Consider the following 21,795-nt stretch of genomic DNA (forward strand, 5'->3'; position numbering starts at 1 on the left):
TGCAGAATACGTAAACAGCTGACATGGGGACAGTGGTATATAATCTGATAAAATCTGATAATAAGCCCACATCCTTTCTCATCATCTGGAGTTAGGGCTAGGTGTCACAGCGTAACGCACTTGCCCTTTAACAATAGAACTCCTCCTTCCAAATCCCCAGCTGCCACTTCAAAACAGTCTTTCATCCAAAGGGTTAGAGCATTCTGCTTCTTTCAAAGGAAATATCACAGCTGTTCCCTGGCTCAGAAAGACAAGTGGGCTTAGAAGAATGATGCTGTTCAGTCCCAAATTCACCACTAGATCAAGGCTAAAGTTTCCCTCCAGTGTATCTCTCGTAGACTCCGTATACCCCATGCTGTGGGTCTAGTTTTAGAACAGCAGGGGAAACCAAGGACTCGAGAATTTGGGGGACCACTTCAGTGAATCATACTCTCTCAGCAGAAGCCCACGCTCTTAGGTTTTCAGCGGATGATTTTATTTGCGAACATAGAACTCTGGCTCCTGTAGAACAGAAGTCACCGTATTGGTCATCGTCAGCCCACATGCACAGATAAAACTCTTACGGACCCTGCTGGCCACCGTGAGCAGAAAGAAGCTTGTGAAATATAAGCTGGGAAAAATTTATAGGAACTAATACAGCTGGAGGCAGAGCTTAGTCTAGCACGGTTGACCAGTTACCCACACGGCTAAAATTGCATGTGTGGCGGATATCCAAGCATCTGTAAACGGATCACTCCCCACCGTACCTTCTATGTCAGTCTAGAAGCCATCTCTCCCCACAGCGTGTAACAAAACTTTGAACACTGGGCGATTTGGTCGTATGCCACACACACAACCCAGAGGAACCAAAAGTGCTGCAAAAAGTTAGCAAGAAAAACCCAAATATGTTTCTAAAATATGATATCAGTACTGTTAGGATCCTCACATTAACAGCATTTCCGACCCGAAAAACGTGCAGGTATGTGTGTGGCAGAGGTGGTGGGGGAGGCTGACGGTGTGTGCAGGCTGGCCTCACAGGAGTACCACCTGCACAGCCCCATGGGGCCCTGTGCTTAGTATAATACTCCCGATATTGCCACCTGGACATGCTTAATAATTCCTCAACAAGGGTATCCGCACTTCCATTCTTGCGCTGGGCCTACGAACTACGGAGCCAGTCCTGGGTGTACTTATGTGGGAGGAGGCAGGAGGGGTTCTTACTACTTTATATGGCCACGGTAGTAGTGTGCTATTTCACAGTGTTAGACAGAAATACAGCCCAGAAAGGCAGACATTGCCTTGCCTACCATATCATCCTGAATACAGCAACCATCATACTATATCAAGGGACTGGCGTGTGCTAGAATTACTGACTTCCCCTTTGCTCTGAGAGGGAACAGAAATCACCCGCTGTACTACCCACAGCACAGTCAACACTCCAAGTTCCGCCAAACCAGGGGTCACAAACTATAGCCTGCATTTTTGTAAATAAAGTTTTATTGGAACACAGCTCACAGCCCCGTCATTTACAAATCGCCTATGGCTATTTCTGCTCTACGATGGCAGAGTTGGGTAGCTGTGACAGGGCACGTGGCTTACAAAGCCCGAAACATTTACTGCTTACAGAAGAAGTTTGCAGACCCCTATCTGGAAGCGCTGACGTTCAGAGTGTGGCCCCAGGACCGGGAGCATCAGCGTCGCCTATGAACACGGTAAAAATGCAGATTCTTGGGTCCCACCCTAGAACAACTGAATCAGAAAATCAGGGGCTGGGAGGTGGGGACAGAGCCGGTCATCTGTGCTTTCGGGTGCTTCTCACGTAGGCTCCAATCTGAGAACCACTGTCCTAAAGAATCATGCCAGCCCTTCACTGTGGCGGCCCCGCCTGATGTCTTTACCAGCCAAACTGTGCGACAATAAACACCTAATGCCATGAAACGATTCCTGGCTTCTGGCCCAGATGGCGTATCAGGGACCTAATTTATCCTCCTGGCCTGAAACCACAACCGAACTGAACAAAACCTATGAAACAATGGTCTTCCAGGTATTAGACATCAGGCTGTGAAGGAGCACCCATGGCTAATGAGTCAATTATTAAATTCTCAACAGAACCAACGAATCAACATGAAGTGACCTGTAACGCACTTCGAAGCAGCAGCTAGCACGGGTGCCCCGAAGGTGCAGCTCAGCTCGCATCTGAACAAGGCAAGCTCTGCCCCATAATCGTGCTATTATCATCACCTTGGGTACTGGGGTCTCTTAAAGGCCTGACTGAATGGAAGCTGTCAGTTAAGCAGGGTAACAGATACGGGTGAGGATGAGAGCGCTGGGAGGGAGGGCGCAGCTGTCCATTCACCCACTCATTCCATTTCATTCCATTAGTGAACATTCAATGCTCACCGAGGTGTCTCTGAGGCCCCAGGTACTGGGCTGGACGCTGGGGACTCGATGGCGAGCTACGACAGGCATGGTCTACACGCTAATGGAGTTTATATCCTGTGGGGGAAACAGACACTGTCCAAGTGGTTTTGGGCTCAGAAGTGCTAGGAGAGGAAACCATGAGGACTTACTTAGGCTTCTGGGCAGTGACCAGGAACAGCCTCCGCAGCTTAGATCTGAAGGATGGATTGGAGCTGATTAGGTGAAAGGAGAGAGGGCTGGGTTACGGAGGGTGTTCCGGGAAACAGGAACAGTGCGAACAAAAGCTCTATGGCGGAAAAGAGCAGGGCGCTTTCCCGGGCATAGAAGATGCCAGAACAGAGAGAGTACACGGTGAGGGTGGGGCAAGGAAGGCAGGAGAGGGTCTATTGGAGCTAGAAGCACTGAGGGCTTTCCAGGCCTCCTGAAGGATTCTGGACTTTATCCGCAGCATCATGTGAAGCCACTGAACATTTTTAACCCCAGGGAACAGACTGGGGTTGTAGAAGATCCTCCTGGCGGATGTGACAGGAACAAAGTGGCCGTGGAGATGGGGAGGAGCTTGCTGCGGCGGTTCAGGCTAAAGAGGGCAGGCGCTTGGACCAGGGCAAAAGCAGCGGAAGTGGAAGAGAGGGATGGGTCTGAGGGAGGTTTGAGATGTCAAGTGGGCACAACTTGGTCTGGACTCAAAGGAGGGGTTGGGGATGGCTGGTGAGTACCAAGGATGACTCCTCCATTACTGCACATGGAACCTGATGGATGTTGTGTTGTTCCCTGAGCTGGGCTTGACCCAGGAGGGCTAGGCTTTGAGGACAAAGATGTTGAGTTCAGTTTTAGACATGCTGAGTTTGAGGTGACCGGATGCCATCTTAAGGGGGGCGCTTCCGGTAGGCGATCGGATATGTGGGTCTGTAGCTCAGAAGAGCTGATGCTGGATGCTGTCAGCTTCTGGACCGCAGTGAACACTTTCAGAGGTCAAGGAAAGACATGAGGGGACCATTTAGCAGCTGCAAGTACTTTAAAGCCTTTGCTTTGCCAAGTGTGGTCCTTGGACAAGCTGCCTCTGAGGTTCAGCAGGGAGCTTGGGGGAAATGCGGAATCTTGGACCCCACCCCAGACCAACCAAGTCAGAATCTGCATCTGAACAAGCCCGCAGTTGTGTGCGTGAAAGTTTGAGAAGCCCAGGCCAGGCACCAGTCCCAGGTGCACCATCCTGAGTCCCTTTGAAGCGCCTGCTTTTGTGCCAGGTGTGTTTGGTGTTTTCTCCTGGAGAGGTGGCCTGCTGGGCTTGGCCGTAACTCCAGCCACTGGCAAATCAAACGGCAAGTTCCAGGGGCCGCAACGAAGAAAAACACAATGTTCCAAGCTGTTCAGCCATCTTGAAAAGAGTGCAACTAGAGTGTTTTTTCTGAGCCAAGAAAGCACTGTTAACCTCCAATTTTTCACATCAAAGATGCTTTAGTGCCTTACCGCAGACCTATCACACCCCAGCCCCATCCAGACAAAGGTCCTGGATCTGTGCTTCGGGCTGTCCCCAGCATGAGAAGTCACAGGCCAGGCTGATGTTTTTAAAGAGAGAGGTGGTGCCGAGTATCAGCAGAGCGCCACGCTGTGAAATGCTATGCCAGCTACGGAAGATCGATGCTTTTCTTGGATATGCCTATAAATCCACAGACTGAGCTTTCCCGAGCTTCAAACCAGCGATGACAACGTTGGTGAACATAAACCAGAAAACGCAAGGAAAGCATTTTTTGGATGCCTGCGAACTACTTGTGGGGGAAAAAAAAAAAAATCACCGCTAGGCCTTCTAGCACATTTTACTAATATTCTCAGTACCTCTCACCAGCGCTGCCTCCCGCCACCCCCCAGCAACTCTGTTAGGTTAATAAAGTCTTCAGCCTTCATTTGGCCGGTCTCTGAGGCTAAGGAGAATTTTCGGTTTTGATTTGCACTAAAACTCCAGTGTGCGTTAGCCTAATAAGATAGTTTAAATATAAACCACACAGTAGGGAGAAAAAACAGGCCTCGACGCCTCTTCCTCTCAATGGCCATTTTGTCTCTGGCATCACTAGAACCTTCTGTGCAGAACAACAGAATAAAACATGTTTTGTCCTCGGGCTTGCGGATGGCTGTTGCCATGGCTGTGAGTTCATAACGGCCCGGTGATTTGCCCCAAGTTGTCTGTGATCCTGGCTGCAGCTTTAATGCTGGCTCAGAAGGGCGACCGGCAGCAACAAGGGCTCAGATTCTTCCCCAGGGAATGAATCTCTCCCTCTCTCTCTCTCTCTCTCTCTCTCTCTCTCTCTCTCTCACACACACACACACACACACACAGCCCTCTACGCATGGCCTTCCTTGCTGCTTTACTGATTCCTAACGATCCACCAAATTCAAAAAGAGAAGAAGTAATCAACGTTTGCAACTTCCAAACAACCAGCAGGAAAACGGAGGCAGAGAGAATCCTTACTTAAGAGACATAAAAGCGGATGTCAGGGGACCAAGGCCCCCCTGACTCGGAGTTGGCTCAAGCAGCGGTTCTCAACAGGGGGCGACGGTGCCCCCCCAGGGGACATCAAGCAACGTCTGGAGATATTTTGGGTTGTCACGACTGGCGGAGGGGGCGCTACCGGCTCTGGTGGGTGGAGTCCAGAGATGCCACTCAGCATCCTACCGGGCACAGGACAGCCCCTCAACAGCTATACAACCCCAATGTCAACAGCGCGGAGGCAGAGAATTCTTGAGACAGCACAAACGCATATGCTCTGCAATGTTCACATCGCTGGTTTCCAACTGGGGACGATTTTGCCCTCCAGGGGGCGTGTGGAGACATTTCAAGTCATCGCAACGGGGCGGGCGCTACTGGCAGGTAGTGGGTAGAAGCCAGGGGCGCTGCTAAACATCCCGCAGTGTACAGGACGGTCCCACCCCAAACACCACAAACAGCACAGCGACACAAAGAACGATGAGAAACCTCGCTCTCAGGCTATCGTGTACAATCCCGGTCTGAGACACCAGTGTGACTGCCAAATGCTACAATTAAAAAAAAAAAAAAAAAAAGAGCTTAAAATAAACCTTACTTTGCTTACAAACTACTACAGAGCAGAAGTTCTCAAGTTTTGCTGCCCAATAGCATTATCTGGAGTGCCCTGGAAAGCCCTGATGTCCACACTTCACTCCAGACCAATGAATCAGAATTTCTTGGGGTGGGACTCAAGAACCAGTGGTTTTCCTTAAAGAAAAAGCTCCCCAGGTGACTTCAAGCTGGAGAACAAGTGTTCTAGTGCAGGCGTCAGCCAACTGTGGCCCATGGGCCAGACTCAGCTCTCCATGTGGCCTGCGAACACAGAGCGCTTTTTTATATTTCGAAATGATTTTTTAAAAAACCAAAACTCGAAGAATAATAATACTTCGTGACACAAGTATATGGAATTCAAATTTCTGTGTCCATAAATAAAGTTTTACTGGAACACAGCCGAACTCATTCCTTTGTGTACTGTGTGTGGCTATTTTCAAGCTGCAAAGGCAGAGTTGAGTAGTTGCCAGATATTTACCATCTGGCCTTTTACAGGAAAAGTTTGCAGCTCCCCCTTCAAGAGCACTGGTTCTCCAACTTTCATGTGCATATAAATTCCCTGGAGATCCCGTTAAAATGCAGATTCTGTTTAGGCAGGTCTGGGCAGGAGACTGTGCCTCTGCATTTCTCCCCTGCTCCCAGGGGACCCTATTCTGCAGGTCCATCGGCCGGTCGCTGAAGCACAGGGGCAGAAAAGAGGGGCTCTCCAAGAGGGGTCTGTGCAGCCCTGGGAGACCCTGAGACTCATTCGGGAGGTCTGGGAGGCCAAAACTGTCTTTATAATAGCACTAGACGATATTGACTTTTTTCACTGTGTTGACGTTTGCACAGTAAAACTGCGGATGGCTTAGTGCGAATCAGGCAGTGGCACCAAAGTGTATTAATCAGCAGTGCATTGCTCACCACCACACACTCATAGGAAAAAAACCAAAAGGGACAGTTTCACTTAAAAATGTCCTCGATGCAGTAAAAAATTATCAACTTTAATAAATCTAAACCCCCGTTTTGAAGATTCTGTGCAATGAAAAGAGAAGGACACATACAGGACTTCTGCTGCATACCAGAGCACAACGAAAAAGTTCACGTGCGACTGAGTTACGAGCTGAACTAGCACCTTGTTTTTTGGTGGACCACCATTTTTTCTTTAAAGAACGAGTAACAAGCTGTAGTTATTAAGACTTGGGAAGTCCCTGGTGGTGCAGTGGTTAAGACTCCGAGCTCCCAATGCAGGGGGCTGGGGTTCGATCCCTGGTCAAGGAACTAGATCCCACCTGCATGCCACAACTAAGAGTTTGCATGTCATAACTAAGGAGCCCGCCTGCCACAACTAAGACCCGGTGCAACCAAATAAAACAAACAAATAAATAAATAAAATATTTTAAAAAATACTTGGGAAGACAGACAGATGGCCAACAGGCATATGAAAAGATGCTCAACATCACTAATCAACAGGGAAATGTAAATCAAAACCACAATGAGATATCACCTTGCACCTGCCAGAATGGCTATTATCCAAAAGACAACAAATAACAAGTGTTGGCTTTAAAGATGTGGAGAAAAGGGAACCCTTGTGTACCGTTGGTGGGAATGTAAATTGGTACAGCCATTATGGAAAACACAGTTTTCATGTTCTCCGTATAAACACCCAGAAGTAAAACAGCTTTGGTCATACTGGTAATTCTACTCTTAATTTTTGGAGGAATCTCCACACTAATTTGAAAAGATATATGCACCTTCTGTGTTCACTGCAGCATTATTTGTAATAGCCAAGACATGGAAACAACCTAAGTGCCCACTGATGGATGAATGGATAAAGATGATATAAGAATTACCATATGATGCAGCGATCCCACTCCTAGGCATATATCTGGAGAAAACTGTAATTTGAAAAGATACATGCACCCCAGTGTCCACTGAAGCACTATTTACGTTACCCAAGACATGGAAGCCACCTAAATGTCCATCAACAGACGAATGGAAAAAGGAGGTGTGGTACATATATACAATGGAATATTACTCAGCCACAAAAAAGAATGAAATAATGCCATCTGCAGCAACATGGATGGACCTAGAGATGATCATACTAAGTGAAGTAAGACATGGGTTCGAGCCCTGGTCCGGGAAGATCCCACATGCCGCGGAGCAACTAAGCCCGTGCGCCACAACTACTGAGCCTGTGCTCTAGAGCCCGCGAGCCACAACTACTGAGTCCGTGTGCCACAACTACTGAAGCCCACATGCCTAGAGCCCGTGCTCCACAACAAGAGAAGCCACCGCAATGAGAAGCCCGTGCACCGCAACGAAGAGTAGCCCCCGCCTGCCGCAACTAGAGAAAACCCACGCACAGCACCGAAGACCCAATGCAGCTAAAAATAAATAAAATAAAATAAAATAGATAACTAATAAGGACCTACTGTATAGTACAGGGAACTCTACTCAATATTCTGTAATGACCTATATGGGAAAAGAATCTGAAAAAGAATGAATACATGTATATGTATAACTGAATCACTTCGCTATACACCTGAAACTAATACAGCATTGTAAATCAACTACAATGAAAAAAATTTAAAGATTATATGATATATATCTTATGTGTGTACACATACACACACACACACACACACACACACACACACACACAATGGAATACTACTCAGCCATAAGAAAGAACGAAATCTTGCCACTTGCAACAACATGGATGGACCTTGAGGGCATTGTGGTAAATGAGGTAAGTCAGGCGGAGAAAGACAAATACCATATGATTTCACTCACATGTGGAATCTAAAAAAACGAAACAAAACAGAAAACAACTCATAGATACAGAGAACATATTAGTAGTTACCAGAGAGGAAGGGGGCTGGGGGTTGGGTGAAATGGGTGAAGGGGGTCAACTGTCTCGTGATGGACCATAACTAGATTTGTGGTGGTGATCACTCCGCAGTGTATACAGATGTTGAATTATAATGCTGTACCTGAAACATTACACACACACACACATACACGCACACAGAGACTTGGGTATCTGGCAGAAATTTTCTCAAAAATGATGTAAATGAGCTTGTTACTTCAAAGAAAACAAGTGATAGTATCTGTTGTCAATCAGTTTTGGAAAACTTGCACCTGCGACAGTGAAAGTCTCAGATTCCCAGTACTTAAAAGACTTCTTGATGAAATCGTTGGTGCTATTAATGAATGTGACTTTTGGGATATGGTATAATGAAATGTGTCAATACTTGGAAGATCTGCACCACCCAGAGAACCAGTATTTTCCAAAGGACCAATGTGGGATGTTACAAAATCGTTCTCGAATACAGACCCAATCAAAGTGCAAGGTAGAGCAACAGATTTTAATGGAACAGAGTAGAAGAAGTTCACTGATATAGCTTCAGATTCCACATGATTAATAATCTTTAAGAAACCACCATTTGTTGGATTTGGGTGTATTATCAAGGAAGAGCTCCACAAATATATGAAAAGGCCATTAACCACTGTGCCACCAGGGAAGTCTTAGTAACTACAGCTTGTTAGTCATTCTTTACAGAAAAAATGGCGGTCCACCAGAAAACAAGGTGCTAGTTCAGCTCGTAACTCAATCGCACATGAACTTTTCTTTGTGCTCTGGTATGCCTCTGAATGAGTGTAGAGGCAGATGTAAGGATCCAGATGTAAGTCTAATATATTAAGCCAGATATTAAGGAGATTTGTAAAAATGTACAAGAGTACTACTCTTCTCACTCAAGTTTTACTTTGTTTGGGAAAAGGGTTATCTTTCCTAAACATTATTTATGTTAACATGTCATGGGTTTATTATTGTCATTTTAAACAAATAAGTTCATTATTTTTTTAAAGGATAACATATAGTCTATTTCTGAGATCAAATATTAATAGATAAAATATAAAAAATAAATTACACAACTTTTAAAACTGCTATGATGAAAACATTATTACTTAAGTAAATAGATTTCTCAGTTCTAATTTCTAATACAAAAAAGATTTAGAGATATAACCCACAGGAGCAAAAGCTCTTTGGGGTCTTCAATTATTTTTAAGAGGGTAAAGGGACTTAACAACCCAAAGTCTGTAAACCACTGGTATACCCCATTAAGAAGGTATCATGGGGACTTCCCCGGTGGTCCAGTGGTTAAGACTTCACCTTCCAATGCAGGGGGTGCGGGTTCGATCCTTGGTCGGGGAGCTAAGATCCCACGTGCCTCATGGCCAAAAAACCGAAACATAAAACAGATGTAATATTGTAACAAATTTAATAAAGACTTAAAAAAAAAAAGAAGGTATCATGACGTCAGTGGACAGGGGGGGGCTTCCTGTTAAAGACCTAACTGAGGAATCACTTAAATGATAGATAGGTTGCTTCTCCGTTCTCCCTTGACCTTCCTAGAGTCACCGACATAAAAATCTAACTACATAATGCCAAGAACGCTGAAACTATTTTTAATGATATAAAGAGAATTGCTTTTCGGGAGATCCTTCTAAAAGCTTGTCCTAAAATCTATAAAATCAGAAATTTTCACTTTTGTGGCACGTTGTGAAAATCTTAAAATAGATGAGCCTCTCACGTTTGCAATATGGCTTGGGCAGTAGAAAATAAGCAATTATGTAAAAGGAAAGTTATGTTCACATGGTGAGAATAAAGTCAAGAAAAAGACACTCGTTAGTCTCTTCCTTCGCCTTTTGTGGGAACTGGCTTTAGTTTTCCTAAAGACCGTGTGTGTGCGCTATGAGCCGAGTTAAGTGGGGAGCAAAGAACCAGGGAAACGGATGGCGAGTAGGGGAAGCTAGCTCTAAATCCAAACGGCAGAGATTTTAAGAGCACAAAGATCTGTAGGGTGTTCAGGAAATCTGAGACCTCCCTGCAGTATTAAGCTTTAGCAGCACTCAACCTCCTTGACCATCTGGGCGACAGTGTCTATGCGCTGCTGGATTCCACTGGATTCAGTTGAGTGTCTATTGAATTGCTGCTATGTGCAAGGAAGGCACTGTGCTGGGGGCTGCAGGGGTTTGGTTTGCCCTCCCGGCCTTGACACTTTGGATTGGGGTGAGGGGCACAAACACATCAGAGATCACTACAGTAGAATAAAGAGAGAGTTGACTTAGGGACATGGGGAGTGAGGTAGGGACAGATCTCCTTGGCTTAGCGTGGGGAGCTTAGGAAACGGTGTGTGGGTGGCAGTGGTGTAGACAGGCCTTAAAGAACAGAAGGATCCCATGGTTAGGACACGCTGACAAGCATGAGCGAAGGAGAACAGGACCGATGTGGTGAGGGGCACGTGGGGAGAGCTGAGGGCGTGGCCAAGTTTATCAAGGGGACCAGGACAGCATCAGGAGAGAAGCTGGAGAGGCAGGTGGGCCCCTCCTGTGGGGAGGCCTCTGAGCCAACCTGAAGCCTCGTGTGCTTCATTTTGCAGGCAGTGGGGAGAGAGGGAAGCTTTGTGAGCAGGCGAGTGACATGATCTGAGGTGTGCTTTGAAGAGACTAATCTGGCACTAGTGTGTAGGCTGGACTGGAGTGGGTGCAAACTAAACTCTTCCACTGTAGGTGGTAGCAGAATGGGTCTTTCTGAATTGTATTCAAGGGGGGCAGGGCGTTTTCAGTGGAGGCAGGAAGGGGAAAAAGCAGACGAAGCTTGGAGCTATGAAGCAGTCAGTGTCACACAACATTTTATGGGAATGGCTTGGCGAGAAAAGATGAGACAATATACGTGAACGAATCTTCCCAAGGGCCATTCCAGAAAATGTCAACTAACCCAGAGAGACAGGAGGCAAATCAGTGGTTGCTTGGAGAGGGAGGGCTTATAAAGGGACCCAGGGAAACTTTGGGATTGACGGACACGTCACCATCCTGCTTGTGGTGCTGGTTTCATGGGCTCATACAGATGTCAAAACTTATCAAATAGGCCACTTTAAGTATACGCAGCTTACGCATACCAATTACACCTCAAAAAAGTTAAAAAAAAAAAAAAAAAGACCTGCTTCTTTTTCTTTTTTCTTTTTTTTCCTTTTCTTTTTAAGATCTGCTTCTTAAGTTTGATTTTTACCAAAGATGCTAGTAATGTTAAAAGGTTACGAGTCCCCTTTGGAAACTAAGAATTGGCAGCACAAGGCAGGAGCCATATCAACCTGGCTGGGCTGGGCCGGGGGGACGTATCCTGTAGCTACAGAACCTGTGGGCGCCCCCCGCTTGGTGACAGGAAAGTGAGGGGGCTACTGTCATTAAGGAGAGAAGACAGTGCTCTAAGGAGGCACATGATGCATTTCCTTTTTGAAATGTTAATACAGCTTGTGGCAGGCAGCCTTCTAAGACACCCCCGATGATCCTCACCCTCCTGATATTCATACCCTTGTGTAATTCCCTCCCCCTGAGTGTGGGCTGAACTTACTGACTAGCTTCCCCGATTAGGTTTCAAAAGACTGACTTCTGTCTTCCTAGCATTCTCTCTTCTCCCTTGCTGGCACACTCTTACCTGCTCACTAGTGCTCTCTGATGAAGCCAGCTGCCATGTCATGAGGGAGATATGGGAAAGCCCACATGGCAAGGAATCAAGGGAGGTCTTGGGCCAACAGCTAGTGAGGAACTGAGGCTCCCAGTCCCACAGTCTTTGAGGAACTGAGTCCTGCGAACAACCACAGAAGTGGTCTGGGGAGTGGATTCTTCCACGGTTGAGCCTTCAGATGACACTGCAGCCCTGGCCAATGCTTTCAGTGCAGCCTCACTAGAGACCCAGAGACAGCTAAGCAGAGGCCAGACTCCTGACCTACAGAAACTGAGATAAAATATGTTGTTGTTCCTGGCTGCTAAGTTTAAGATTCATTAGTTGTGCAACAATAGATAACTAATACACAGCTTCAGCTCTGGTGTTTGCCTGCACCTCTACCATCAAATCTTTTTGCGTTTTTTAATACACAAAGATGCAATGACAATATTAAAACATCAAGAGAAGTTTGCTTCAAATTCACTGTCTGCTAAGGATGTGGTGATTTGGCTTTGGGCATCTCGATGGTAGATATGTATACAAGCTGCCTTTGAATTTCAGATTTATCCTGTTCTTCAGATAGGTATTTTGAACGGGAATGATACTTCACCAAAGATGTTATAACAAGGGACTATTTTCTCATCCAACGTTATGATCCTCTGTGTATACAGTAGTCGTGGTCAGACTTTAGTGTGGCTCTGAATTGCCTGGGGAGCTTATTAAAACATAACAAATTCCTGGGACCCACCCTAAAGGGGGGCCTGGGAATCTGAATGTTTAACCAAAATCCTTGGTGATTCTGATTCAGGGCATCAGAGGCCCATACTCTGAAAAATCACTTAAAGAAACGACCCCCACTATTGCCCTTAACAACATATAAATGATCTTTTACATATCACAGAAAATAAAACTTGCTAAAGTACAATGAATGGTATAATAGATGAAAACAGCGCCATGGCATCCATTTAACAGGACCTGGTATATTATGGGAACACTCAGAGAGGGACCTGAAAGAGGGGCTGAGCTTCCAGAAAGAGCCAAGAGACCCTCTGAAGAAGGGCTGAGCTTTAGTCTAAAGCCTGTGAACAACAAGTATCCCAGGGAGCAAGGATTCTGAAGCCTGAAGAGAAGAAGGTGAGGGATCTCGGATGGAGAAGATTTTAGGAAACTGAGTGACTAGCAAAATTTTTAGGTCTTGCCTACCATAAGTAGACTGGATTTGCAACGTGTGCTAAGAATGCAATTACTCTAAGTCAGGGGTTGGCTTTTTTTTTTTTAATGGAAAGGGCCAGACAGTAACTATTTTTGGCTTTGCAGAGCATATGGTTGCAACCACTCAATTCTGCTGTTCTTGCAGGAAAGCAGCCACAGACAATCTGTAAATGAATGGGCGTAGCTGGTTCTAATAAAACTTTATTCACAAAACCACGGTGGGTGGCATCACCAGCCTGGTCTAAGCCAAGTCCTCACAGGAATCTCCGTAATCTCCATGTGTCACCACTGGGAAGGAGCACATGAACGTAAACCGGGTTGTCTTAAGACCACGGAAAGGCTCGTTTTGATCCCACTGCCTCTCCTACTGGCCTGACATTTCACCACTAGAGTTATTCCTCGGGGTGAAAGCACTGTCCATGGAAGTTCCCAGATAAAACGCAAGCGTGATGCTCTTCAGAGGAAGCCTCGTCCCACCTAAATGACTCAGACACCCAGAGCTTTCTGTTTCCTAGTACACAAGCCGTTTTATATAAGCTTTTGACAGATATGGAAACACATGGTTGTGAGTGAACAGGGACCCCCGAAAGGACACAGCCTGGGGAGGCGGGAAGACTCTAGCCTCTAGCAGCAGACTTCAGCTGCTTCCCAATGTCTCCAGTTAGCTCTAAGGGTGGCGAAAGAGTTCAAGACAAAATTAATTTTAATTAACCCCAAATGAAAACATACAACACAAGGGGCATCATAAAGGAAACAAAGATCAGATGTCACTATTTCTAAAAGACTGCGAATCGCTGCTTTGAATAATCCAAGTCAGTGTCCCTAAAACCAGACGCTGTACCTGAGAGAAAGCTCCAGACTTATACTCAATACTGATCCATCTGCTTTTCACCTCTGCTTTCTTTGTCTGCCTACTCTGAGCTGAGGAACAGACACAAGACCAAAAGGCAAAGGGAGTTCTATATACCACAGACACAGTCGCAGCCACTGCTACATAATCGAGGGCTAATCATATACCAACAGCATAGCTGATAAAAAGTTGAACATTCGTAAATGAAAAATTATATGTATACGGCTGACATAATAGCATTTGGTAAATAAGATACAAAATAGTTACCTGCTCTATAGTGGCACATCTTTTTGGTGAAAACTGCAGGTAATTTGAAAATGAAATAATTAATCCACAGCAGAAAACAAAATGCAAAGAACTCTTTAAAAACTCAGAAACATTATATCGATAGCATTAACCTGAGCTAGAATATGCTTGCACTGTGTCCATTGTTCACCTCCATTTAACCTGAAACACCTTGAATCACTGGAAGCCATCAGACGGACTGGGTGCCTCCCCTGGCCAGAGCTGTGTAAACCAAGAGAGCTTCTCCAACCAGACCCTGGGGAGAAGCCACCCCGCCCGAGAGCCCACAGGACACCATCAGACCACTGGGTACAGTCTTCATGCAACCAGCAACAGAGCCCAAAGACGCACATGAAGAGACTAAGGGTTCCCCACCATGAAATACATTTCAAGTGTTTGCAGAAAAGGCCTCAAATGTAGTGGCCTTACAACCTTAGGTTAGGGCAGAGTGACATGAAAGAATAACAAATCCAACAGCATTTCCCAGGACTCACATATCCCAGGTGTCACTCTATAAAGTGGATCCACAACAGAGAAGTCCCAGGCTCAGGGGCCAGAGAGAGAAAGGCTGGGGATCTCTGGGGGCCCGCCTTCTCAGGTCACACCTGGGCAGATACATGGAACCCAACAGGGTGACCTGATTCACAGCAGTGAACAGGCAGGAGATGCTTGCTTGCCCCTCATGGCTGCTCGGGAATCCATGATTGGCCATGGAAATCCCAACACGTGGGCTTCCTGCTAAACTCTCAGCTCAACACCAACATTCCCCACGCTCTCCCCACACTCTCCATTCTAGCCCATATGTGAGAGGGTGGTCTCTTTGGACTTCTGGAATTATCTATAGTCATCTTAACCCAAGCATCAGAGCCATTTGGATTTGGAAGATGGCCAGAAGGGGAACTGGTGATTGGTGAAGGGGGTGGTTTTTCTATTCCTTATCTGGCGGATTGAATGCCGAACTACATACAGATTTACCAGTGTCTGAATAGTCATTCTTGGTCCCTTAGCTTATAGCCATATTAAGTGACAGCATCTTGCATGTCACTGGATTATATTCAAGAAGGTGATGAGGGGGACTTCCCTGGTGGTCCAGTGGTAAAGAATCTGCCTTCCAATGATGCAGGGGATGCGGGTTCGATCTCTGGTTGGGGAACTAAGATCCCACAAGCCACTGGGCAAGTAAGCCCGCGCGCCACGACTACTGAGCCCGCGCGCCTCAACTAGAGCCCACATGCCGCAAACTACAGAGCCCACGCGCCCCGGAGCCTGCGCGCCACAACTAGAGAAGAGAAAACCTGCCCGCCACAACTAGAGAGACGCCCACGCACCACATGAAGAGCCCGCGCGCCGCAACGAAAGATCCCGCATGCCGCAACTAAGACCTGACGCGGCCAAAAATAAATTAAATAAATAAATAATAAACAGATCTTTAAAAAAGAGAAAAAAGAAGGTGACGAGGGGCATTTGAGAATTTCTCCCAGCTCCTGTCAACTACTTTCTCCTCGCTCTCTCCACAAGGAAACAAGCTGTTCCCCCTTTCGCTGCCCCTCCCCACTCTCCTCCACCAAGATTTTAAACAAAGGAATCAGAGAACGCACATATTCAGGCAAGTAGATAAGAGAATCAGAGGTCACTGGCCTTTCAAACTAACCAGGACTCAGTGCCTTAACGATTGGCAATTCTTATACCTGCCTCCCCATAAATAGAGAGGGAAAGGAGAATGGACACCTTAAGCAATTCTCCGTCTTTTCTAAATATAGAGATTTCTAGAACTTCTAAGGGTAAATTCACTTCTTCGATTCCTTCCTGTCTTCTCCCTTCTTGCTTTTGGACCTTCCTCTAAATTAGTGCTTCTCAAACTGTGCCCAGGAACCATCTGGAAATCTTGTCCAAATGCAGATTCGGATTCAGCAGGCCTGGGGCGGGGCCTGAGACTCTGCACACTTGGAATAGAGGATCTAAATTCCCTCAGGTGACGCTCTTGAGTGAAGCCTGTGTAACACAACCCACAGTAGCTTGAAGCACACGTGAAGCATAATATTCCATCGAATGCGGCTGTAGCCATAACAGTTCCTTCTTTCCTGAGGGCCACTGTCTCAGGCCTAGGTCCCCAAGGCAGCGTCACATGGGGTTGCCCTTGTGGCCACCCATCCTTTGATTTCCTGGAGGCCTAGAGAAGATGGGGATGTTACCTGGTCAAAGAAATTAAACAATGAAAAAAGAAGAAAGAGGAAGCAGATGGTGAAGGATTAACTATCCAAGTGCTAAAAATGTAATTCCACGGAGAAGTTACACCCAAGAAGGAAAACGGGAAACGATCAAGGCAAAGGAAACTGGAAGCACCTTGACTTCTCCAACGGGGAATAAGTAGGTTGAGGGGGAAAAAAAAAAAAAAAAGACGCAAGAGCCATATGGAATCCTCTATTTTTTCCCTCACACCATCTGGTTTGGGATCTAAGCACAGAATGGCAACTGCACTGATTCAGGAGCCGGCAAAATCTCCAGGCAACTAGGAAGGTGACCCCACGGCTGCGTTCGGTCCCCTCACTCCGGGGCCCGCGATGGCCTCTTTACACCATCCCACGCGAGGCCTCTGCCCCCGGCTCCAGACACACGTGGCCGCAGTGCGTGTGCCACACGGGCACATTTCCCCCAGTGATGTCCCCCTCCGCACACACACAGTTACCACCACAGGTGCATGGAGACCATTTCAGGGTCTGGCAAGATGATGCTAGAGATCAAGTTCGGTGATTTTGTTTCTGCCCCCTCCGCCGAGAACGTGCTTGTTCATGGAATTCTCACCTGAAATATCACCAGCAACGTGAGAACTATTAGAGTCCTACGATCTCTCATCATACCATTCCAGAAGTCCGAAAACTCTGAAAATTAAGGGGTTTTTCTTTTTTGGTAGGGGGAGAGGGGTCGAGCTCATCTGGCAGCAAAACCTGTTCTGCACTGAATTTCCCTGATGCCCAAACATAACTCCAGCTCTCCAGAAAGATCCATGTGTTGGACTTGGGGGATGCACCCAGACCTTACTGGGGACGTGGCGGCGCACACGGTATGTGGGCCACGTCACTTTTCAGAAACCTCAACTCTTCTGAATTCTTAAATAAATTTGGCCCCAAAAGTTTCAGAGAGGAAATTGGAGGCTTGTATTTTTTCTTCTCAGCTGCCACTGCTGCTTAGAATGCCCATACTGACCTTTACGCTTTACCACCCAAATCCAGGAAAGATGCTTAGTTTTTTTCTTGATTTCTAACTGGGCTGGTGTCTTCCGACACATTCTTAAAATGAAGACCATTCTCTTTCTGGCAGTACTTGCGGATAATTTGGGGACCCTTCTTGTCATGTTAGCAAGTACTGTTCATTCTCTCTCTCTCTGCCATTGAATTGTGCACATTTAAGTTTGCTTTGGCAGGGGGAGCGTTTTAAAAATTGCTTTGTTGAGCTAAGTTTACATAGAAAATTCACCTGTTTTAAGCGTGCAATCCAGGGGTTTGGAGTCCATTTACAGAGTGGTGTAACCATCACCACGATCTAATTTTAAAGCATCTCCATCACTCCACAAAGGATCCCTTGTAACCACCAGCGGTCACTCCCCAAGCCGTTCTCCCCCAGCCTCTGGCAAACACTCAGCTATTTTCTGTCTCTCTGGATTTGCCAATTCTGGATATTTCTTATCAATGGAACCCCTACGGTATTTGTTCTCGTGTGTCAGCGTTTACTCAGCATCCTGTTTCTGAGATCCATCCGTGTTGCAGTGTGTATCGTGGGTACTTCATTCCCTTCCACTGCTGCACAGTATTCCACTGTATGGATACATGTCTAATAGTAATTTTTTAAAAATCAAGATTCCAGAACCTTCTGTCCTTCGAAGGATCCAAGAGAACAAATGTCTGAGGGCATTTCTTGCTCACCTCTTCTAACTGGCACTACACAGGCACACACAGAGCTGGCGCCTAGTAGCCAAAGGCGGAGTGAAGGAATCCGTCACTCAAGATGTAGAACTAATTCCAAAGTCAGAGTTCACGTTAATTAACCTGAAGCCACAATTTAGGTTTTAAAGAAAAGATTTAAAAATTATTAAATGAATTACAGGTGGTCTGACTTTGTAACTCAACGTGTGTCTTACGTTGTACCTCAGGATCGCTCTTTCTAGACTTGCAGGTTCTATGTGGTCATTTCTGATGTATTCCTGCAGAAGTAAGCAAACATTTGGGAGGAATGCTGCTATGGGCTCACACAGAATTACAGCGATACTTGAAGCCTGTTGTGTTTCTCTGACCCACCACCATCCCTTTATATTCACATTTTAAGTAACTAGAAACCACTGAATTTTAGCTCACTGAGCTGCGTATGAGGATGCTTTGTGTGGACTTTGAGGATGTGGAGGGTGGGTGTGCGTATCGCTCGGCTTTCTCCCCTGCCGGGTCCCCACGTGGGCTGATGCACAGCTCACCCAGACCCAACACTCAGACGTTCCGAGAGACCAGTGCTCCTCCTGAGCAAGGAGACTGGAAACCGGACCCTGTGGACCTACCTGATGGGATGGCGCACCCAGGTATCTGCTCCTCATTTCATGGGCTCTGAGTTTTCCTTCTCAAAGGCAATGGACTGACGTTAAATCAGAGCGTTGCAGAGCAGTGTGGCCAGAAAGACATTTGGGGACATTGACAGCACCCTCAGAGCCCAGGCTCCTCAAATGTCCTGGCTCAGTTCTTGGTCCCATGATGGGCATGTGTAACGCCCCCCCCCCAACCCATTATTGGTTCAGATATTAGAAATTTCGTGCTTAGCCCCAAGGCATACCTCACTGTACACTGCTCCTTTTGAGAAGAGGTGAGGGGGAGGGAACAGGGAGGAGGGAGAAGAGAGAGGTGAAAGATGGGGTGGAATGGAAAGGAAGAGAGAAAAAGAAAGAGGATGAAAAAAAGTTTTAAGGGGCTAATTCCACCCCTACCCCTGGGAACAAATTAATGCATCAAGCAAAACAGAAAACAACACCAAACCGAAAGAGCTATCACAAATCATATTAAAGATAACAGTTGACTTGCTGTGCAAATTCACCCCGAGGCTGTATTTACCTGGACTGCTCAAGAGGCTAGCCCTGTCCCCCAGGGTTGGCACGGGACGGTACTGGTGGTTCTTTGAGCCTGGGTACATCCAGTGGTACCTGCCAATTTCCATTTCAGCTCTGCTGTTCACTGCCAATTTCAGGTGGCAAAGAGTCAGTGTCTCTATCTCCAGCAAAGATTCTACATCAGCATTTTAATTTATTCTTTTACCATATAGTTCAAGGAAACGGGGAGTTCACAAAATATGCTATTGAATTGCAACCTTTCAGTATCACCTTATCAACTCAGCATAATACACGGAGAACGCTAGTCTCCTCCTCCATTTTTCAATTTAAGTTGACAAAAATCACCAATATTGTCTTTTCTTTCTGTATTTTCTCCATCTCCCCCCAAGCCCCGCCCCTTAGAATGATCATTTTGGGCAGACACTATTTATAAGGAAAATCTGGCTTCTCACCATCGTAGGTTTCTTTCTGTTTATTTCACTTTCAGACCCACAGAGCACCATCATTATTGCAGCTCCACAAGCGAGGGTGAATCCAGGCTTGCTATGACGGCGCCTAGTTCCAGCCTGCAAAGGATGGCCAGTGACCCCCTGGTCTGCTGAACCTTGGATGAAAACTCCTGTCCTTCCACTGACATCTGCAATATTCTCTGTCACCTCATCTTATCTAAGCTCAGGACTTCAGAGTCTAGAATGTTCCAGATTAAATCCTGTTCCAATGATCTCCCAGTGTCTTTATAGAGAAAGGGCTGCTGGTCTTGGGCTTGAAGCACTGCTTCTTCCCACACGAGGTGACAAGTGGCCTCCTGGAGACTCAGGTCCTTATCTGGTAATCTGACGATATTTCTTACTTCTTAGGGGATTGGAGAGAAAAATATCCATCAACTTGCCTGACACAGAATCAGATGCTGGTAACTATTAGTTGAATTACAACCTTGAAATCCCTAAGAGACCATAAGGTCACTATGGCCAGTTTATAGCTGAGAATCCCATCAAACCTAATGACGGGTTACGTCCTCTGGGGTGCCACAAATATTCAAGGATTAAAAAAATGGTGCTGACATTGATGTGGGTAATTATTCCATCAGAAGAGCAGGTTATAATGCCCCATTGGGCACCTCAGACCACTGAGGAAAAGGACTGAGCAAACTGCCATGTTGTGAGGCCAAAAGGCGATTGCCCTGACTGGGTCCACTGAAAACCTCACCAGCTGTTACGAAACCCCACCTCTACTCTCCACAATCTCTGAAAACTCTCGAGGTATTTCCACTTGGGAAGTGGAGACCTACGTTTCTAGGTGGTGTTTTAGAGCAAACCTTCTTGGCTTCAAGGTAAAGTAAAACTGTCTTTCAGAGACATTGAAAAGACAGTTAAAGACTTTTAAAGACATTTGAAAGGGGAAAAAACGATGCGAGGACAAGATCAGAACTGCACAATGAAAGTATTTTTTACTGCTGCTGGTTTTGTTGTTAAAGAACGTGATGACGCCTCTAATTTACAGCGTGCTCACGGCGTGCTGGTCACCAAGCAAAGCACGTTGCACTCGTTACCTCAGGATTTTTTTTTTTTTTTTTTTACACAAGGTCTAAAGGTTTTTGTTCTTTTTTTTTAAATGTGTAACATAGGCAAAATTATCTAAGTCAATACGTTTTTAAGGACTGTCACCTGTTCTGATTCTTTCCACCGCCAGTCACCTTAGTACCTCCAATGTTTGAGTCATAATCACGACAGCCCTTTCAGAAAGAATCTTTGCTCAATCTACAGTTGTCATGTCAGTCAGTCCACAATTTCTTTAGTTGGGCTTCTTGGATCTCCCATGGAATACTGGACACACTTCAAAATTCCCCGCTGGTAATCTTGGGGATCCAATTTCCTGAAGCAGTTTATTTTAGGACCCTGTTTAAGGGTCAGAGGAGATGGATCTGCCTGGTCCTGAATTTCAGACACCCTCTGAACATGCACTGAGTTCAAATCAGAGTCCCTCGTAAGCGATCACACCCTAGAACAGTTGGGATATGCCAATACCTACAAGCGAAGAAGCCAAGCGCAACGGAAAGGTAAGTCACTTGCCCGCGATCACGCAGCCGGGGGCCTGTGCGCTTGCTGTGATTTTCTACTCTTCTGCTGAGGTCTCTTTGGAGGTGAGCTGTGCTTCTGTGCCTTGTAAAGACACCTGTCAGGTCCCAAGCTCCTGATGTTACTTCAGGGTTCTGAACTCTCAGCCTTTCCTGGATTCAGATTTTGGGTGAGTCTCTCTCATACATGGGTTGCGCTACATTCCCCGAAAGCGGAGAAACCAGGTGGGGCTGGTGGAAAGAACCAGAAGGAGGTCAAGTGGCCTCATGGTATGACCTGATTTCCTCTTGCTTAGAGTGGCTGTAAGCCCTCCGTGTCGACCTCAAGCAA

The 21,795-nt window shown here is 46.3% G+C and overlaps 2 protein-coding genes across 6 annotated transcripts in view; one reads left to right on the top strand and one right to left on the bottom strand.

Moving 5' to 3' along the window:
* Positions 1-7,970, top strand: part of OFD1 (OFD1 centriole and centriolar satellite protein) — a 98,895-nt gene extending 90,925 nt beyond the window's left edge. Inside the window, exons 31-32 of the transcript XR_009006623.1 lie at positions 1,606-1,691; positions 2,089-7,970. The gene's annotated coding sequence lies outside the window, so the exon portion shown is untranslated. The remainder of the gene's footprint in view (positions 1-1,605; positions 1,692-2,088) is intronic.
* The window catches only part of GPM6B (glycoprotein M6B), a 152,504-nt gene that overhangs the window by 14,131 nt on the left and 116,578 nt on the right, over positions 1-21,795 (bottom strand). For 2 of the 5 annotated variants that reach the window (XM_007182036.2, XM_007182037.2), the window contains exon 2: positions 19,395-19,514. The exons of the other annotated variants lie outside the window; for them this stretch is intronic. In XM_007182036.2, coding sequence (XP_007182098.1) covers positions 19,395-19,514 — 120 coding nt within the window. The remainder of the gene's footprint in view (positions 1-19,394; positions 19,515-21,795) is intronic. 5 annotated transcript variants of the gene reach the window in all.

This window comes from Balaenoptera acutorostrata, chromosome X (assembly GCF_949987535.1).
Source record: "Balaenoptera acutorostrata chromosome X, mBalAcu1.1, whole genome shotgun sequence".
Classification (NCBI taxonomy): domain Eukaryota; kingdom Metazoa; phylum Chordata; class Mammalia; order Artiodactyla; family Balaenopteridae; genus Balaenoptera; species Balaenoptera acutorostrata.